Source organism: Ctenocephalides felis, unplaced genomic scaffold (assembly GCF_003426905.1).
Source record: "Ctenocephalides felis isolate EL2017-DRISC unplaced genomic scaffold, ASM342690v1 CF-g0.4_SCAFFOLD_00845, whole genome shotgun sequence".
Taxonomy (NCBI): domain Eukaryota; kingdom Metazoa; phylum Arthropoda; class Insecta; order Siphonaptera; family Pulicidae; genus Ctenocephalides; species Ctenocephalides felis.
The window spans coordinates 79,987,968-79,993,256 of NW_020536999.1; the positions used below are offsets into that span (position 1 = coordinate 79,987,968).

At 33.2% G+C, this 5,289-nt stretch overlaps 1 protein-coding gene across 1 annotated transcript; it reads left to right on the top strand.

Annotated features, from left to right (window-relative positions):
- Nucleotides 1–1,965: 1,965 nt before the first annotated feature.
- Nucleotides 1,966–4,793, top strand: LOC113390747. Its single transcript, XM_026626890.1, has 4 exons — nucleotides 1,966–2,362; nucleotides 2,540–2,835; nucleotides 4,328–4,507; nucleotides 4,788–4,793. Exons 1-4 carry the CDS (start codon nucleotides 1,966–1,968, stop codon nucleotides 4,791–4,793), a joined length of 879 nt encoding a protein of 292 aa, XP_026482675.1.
- The last annotated feature ends 496 nt before the right edge of the window (nucleotides 4,794–5,289 follow it).

A 5,289-nucleotide genomic window follows, 5' to 3' on the forward strand; every position in this document is an offset into this window, starting at 1 on the left:
AGAAACGCAAACCCTCCAGTAAATTTACAAGCTCCGGTAAATATTCCGAGAGCACATGCTAGACCCGCTGTACCCATCACGGTGCAAGACGAAAAGGGATACGGTTTCGTGGACACTGGCGCCGACCATAGCCTCGCAGGTTATTATTTGTATGAGGTTTTAAGAAAAACTGACCATGAGTTTCAACCGCGAAACATAAAAATGACCATGGCAGACGGAGAAGCAAGGCCAAGGGATGTGGTAGTAACGACCACCATAGTGCACATAATAGGAAGACCGATAGCCACGGAGTTTGTTGCAATACCGACAGCAAGATCAAATTGCACGTTACTAGGCATGGATTTTCTTAGATAGATTATTCAATGACAACACGGCAACGTACGAATTTGTGAGTGACCAAGAAGTAAAGGAAGCCATAGAGAGAATTTTTAGCGGCATTTTCAATGTTCGCGCGTTACGTTTGCGTAACGAAGAATAACTCTATGGTCGCCTAGTTCTCGCACTTTTGAGCGCGGAAATTGTTACACTTAGCTTGTAAATGCTTAGGATTAATTCCTTTTTAAAGCTGCCGTCGAAGGATAAACATCTCTTTGTAAATATAACTATAATATCCTGACGAGTAAATAGATTATTGATAAGTATACGTGCATTATTATTATATGTAATAATTATATATGTGTATTACTTTCAGCTGGAAACATTAATGTTTAATTAATAATTAATGTTTCTAACATTTCAGAAGTGTGAATTACCCCACATGGTGATAAGTTTCGTGTTGTGTTAATATTATTTTGTTTCAATATATTAACGAGATTCGGTTTTAGAAAAGTGACACGGTGTCGAATAACGTGTGTTACCAGTTTAGGTTAATGGGGCTGTTTTAAATCGTATGTCGATTTAGAAACAGTACGTACACCTTGTTCGTGAGAAGCGATTGCTGGAACTTTTCGTAGTTTTGTTTTTTCGTAGACTCATAGTAGGAAAAATGGAGGGAACGCAGACGCATTTAAGAAGTTCCAAAGCATGTTGAACGCGGACAATACGAGCATAATGGGGACACGCGACTAGTTGTTATATGATATGATGAGGGCGTTACTAAGACAGAAGGATAAGCAAACGGGACCGGTATATCACTTGATGACGGATTTGTCGAAAACTTTGGGGCATTTCGACGGCAGAACAGAAAAGGCAAATGAAGGCAAAGGCTGCAAAAGATTGATAGTTTAAAGTCACGGCATGAATGGTCGGATAATATTGCGTTGGACAATGAAATATGCCATTTGGTAGGTGCCGGACGTGATTGGTACGACACGGAGACGAATGAAATAAAGTCGTGGGACAACTTTAAAGAAGATTTCAAGTATGCTTTCACATATGTAGAGGATGGAGATACATCAAAGTGGGAACGCATGAAGAAACGAGTCCAACTGAAGTCGGAAGAAGCCATTGTATACTATCATTCTAAGAGAAAACTGTGCCAAGATTTGAACCTTAGTTTCCGGGAGACTAAACATGAAATAGTTCTCGGACTACGAAATAAGCATTAGTGTTACTTAGAGGCAGGTGAATAAGTCACAGCAATGCCAGACAACTAAGTGTGAGAAGTTAGTAGCACACAGGAAAGCAAGTGAAAGTAGTGGGACGCAAACCAGAGAGTGCCCAGAGCCACTACGAAAACCAACCACGGTAGGAGAATAGCACAGTTTTAAGAGAGAAGAAGTACTCTGGGAAGAAGGAATTGAAGTGTTACAGGTGTAAAGAGAAGGGAAATCGTGCTCGTGCCTATTTGTCCGCTAGCCAATGGCCGCTGACGTAATACGTCACTCGTATTCCAATTGCTGTAGCTGGTGACGTAGTAGTACGTTCTTTTACTGAGTAACAGTGCTTGTGCGGTCATCAAAGAGTTAATTTTGAAGTTTTTAATTATTTATATAATGAAATATTGACTATTGAACGAGATTTATAATGGAACAACAGGCTGTTGAGTATAATAATAATATTTGCAATGATAATAGTGAAGTATATGCAGATATATTATCTGGGGATGAAAATAATATAACAAGTGAAAGTGATGAGTCAGACATTATTATTAGTGGAAAAGTTTTACCTATTGAAAGTAATTCGGAGAAGAGCGATTCCGATGACGAATTTAACAATGACGAATTTATTGGCAATGATTTTTTTGAATTACTTGTAAAGGAAACGAACAGGTGCCACTTGCAAAATGTGAATAAATATAAATATACAAAGAAGATAAAACAATGGGAAGATACCACAATAGACGAAATGAAGAAATTTCTTGCTTTAAATATTTTAATGGGACAGGTGAATAAGAGCAACTTGAACGATTATTGGTCTACGGGTTAACTTATAGAGACACCAGTTTTCGGGAAAGTTATGCCTCGAAATAGATTTAGGCAAATTTTACAATCATTACATTTTTGTAATAATGATATAATATTAGAAACTACAGATGGACAAGTCAAAATCAAATCTATAATAAAATATTAATTAAATAAATTTAATACAATTTATAAAGCAAAGCAAAATCTTTCATTGGATGAGGCAATGACACCCCATAGAGGTCGTTTGAGTTTCCGAGTGTACAACCCCGGCAAAAAATCGAAGTACGGGATGCTTGTCAGGTTGTTGTGTGAATCTGAAAGTGCTTATATCACAAATTTTAAACTGTATAACGGAAATGGGCAGAAATTACAAAACCTTGTAGAAGATGTTTTAGAAAACTATGCGAATATTTGGCACCACGTTTATATGGACAATTATTATTATAGCAGTGTGGAACTGGCGGCAAATTTACTAGAGAAAAAAATTAGGGTATGTGGTACTATAAGAGAGAATCGTGGGTTGCCACGATTTGTTATATACTTTTAATACTTAATACATTTTTAATACTTATATACTTGCTATGAAATGTTTCTGACATATATTTTTATCGATTTTTTATTTAATGATAACTATATACAATATAAAAACATTGCAAAAATAAAAAAAGGTAATAAATTAAAATTAAAATACTTTTTATTGCCTACGTAAATATATGAAAAATATTGAAATCTTAAGTTTTTCATTCATTGAAATATATTAGTCAAAAGCTTATACGCCGAATGAAAATAATCAATAATAATAATTATTATTTTATTCGGCGCGTTGGATTTTTTATTATGACTAATGAATATACTTATATACAAAATATAAATAAATTTTGGATTTAATAAATATTTCCATACTTATATACCAGAATTTGTCGAGATGCGCGTAACGACGAGTCTTATGCTTGCTCGTCGCTCTTGCAAAGCTACTTTATATGGGTGTTCTTGTACCGGCAGCGCGCGTACTAGCTTAAGTTTTTCCAACTTTTCACCCAAAGTTCCGCTTAAATTTAAATGAATTTTTGAATAACAGAAGAAATATCTACAGGCTTTCGAATGATGCTAATATAAAAGTAGTCCAAAAAGCCGCACTGGTAGAAAATGAAAAATGAAAAATCATTTTCACCTTTTCACGCACTAACAAATAATTTTTTCACATGATTTGTTATGAACAACATAGACAAGATCAGTATAAATAAAATGACGTTAACAGTTTTTCGATGTCTCTCATATTTACGACAAAAAGTGAGTTTGAAAAAAGGGGCCACTTTCACATGTTTTCACTGATATCTCGGCCAAATGATGAGCTACGGATTTGAAATTTGGTATTTCGAATTTTCTCGAAAATACCTATAAAATGGCATCAAAATAATTTAAATAGCAGGGTGGGGCCAATTCTGTATGGAAACACGCCCGGACCTTTTAGGCAATAAGTCGCGCAATGCTTCAAGTAAGTGTATTCTTGTTAGCAATTTATCGTGTATTTTTCTTTTTATTATTATTGAATAATTTAATTTTAATTTTTAATTTTTATTTTTTAGTGTTTTATTTTTAATTAAAATTAAATTATTTTAGAATAGTTTATTTATGTAAATTCCAAAAACTTTTGTGTCATTGTTATTGCTCTTTCTAAAGTAATTTTTTTCCGTGTGAATTTCTTATAATAAAGTAATTATTAAAATATTCTTTATAATTATAAATTTTTTTCGGCAGAGCTTCGTTTAAATCACTTTATGCCGAATATTTTAACAATTATATAATTTGCCTTATTATAACTACTGGTTTATAATCTTTTTTCTGACAATTAATTATATTTTTTGTTTATATATTTTTATACATCTTGCCAGCATATAAACCGGCAACTTTTTAAGAATTATTTTATTTTATTCAATTCTTTAAAATCTTTTGTTGGAGATTGTTATCACAAATTATCGCAGCAAATCGGAACAATGCAAGAGGAGATAATAAAATTACAAGGATTAGTGGCTAATATGGGAACTTACCCCGTTGTTACATCTGATGAAGAACACGGTCTAGTTATACAATTCAAACATTTGGAAGACTTTCAATCATTCAATGAAAATCTGAAAAAGAATGAGTCTTTAAACAAATACATGGTAAGTAAAAAAATGACATTATCTCGCGGAAAACGTTCTTTCAGATCCATAAATTTTTTAGCTTGTTAGACAAGGAAGCAGCATAGGAAGCATATTTCTGTTAAAAAAGTGTTAGAAAGATTTCTTAATAAAAGTTTTGAAACATTTCACAGCATCTAGGCCTACATCAAATAAATTAATACTGAAAGACACTGAATTTGTGAAGTGTTTATACGGTATGTATTATTCACACAGTACACACGTATGATATTATTATTTATGGTTATACGTTTTGTTACAGGTATAATGACAACTGAATCAATTAAAAATCCGCGGTTGAACCCAATTAAAGAGCAAACATTTAATCAAGCCCTCGAAAAGGTTCGAGGGCTTGATTAAAAATATTCAAGCCCTCGAAAAGGTTCGAGGGCTCGAAATATAAACTATTCTCGTGATTGGGAGAATGGGAGGGATAGATCTTAGGCGTAACAATAAAAATGAAAAAGTCCAAGAAGATAAAAGTTAATAAAATATTACCTAGTTAACATGTGTTATTTATTATTATTATATATTAAAATATTGTTATCGAAAGAATTAATAAAGAAAATTAGCATATGCGTTTCTTTAATGGGCCATGCCAATTATGTTTGTCAGGGCCACATCAAATATATTTTTCAGGGCCATATCAAATATATGTTTCAGGACCATATCACGTATGATTTTCAGGACCACATCAAATATATTTTTCAGAGCCACATCAAATATTTTTTTCAGGACCGTATCACATATTTTCAGGGCCATTT

What these genes read in the sequence shown, in the direction of transcription:
- LOC113390747 (XM_026626890.1), top strand. Translation starts at nt 1,966, where the DNA reads ATGGAACAACAGGCTGTTGAGTATAATAATAATATTTGCAATGATAAT. An exon ending in GAACGATTATTGGTCTACGG is followed by an intron (nt 2,363 to 2,539) that starts GTTAACTTATAG and finishes CAATTTATAAAG; the next exon opens with CAAAGCAAAATCTTTCATTG. An exon ending in TACTAGAGAAAAAAATTAGG is followed by an intron (nt 2,836 to 4,327) that starts GTATGTGGTACT and finishes AAATTATCGCAG; the next exon opens with CAAATCGGAACAATGCAAGA.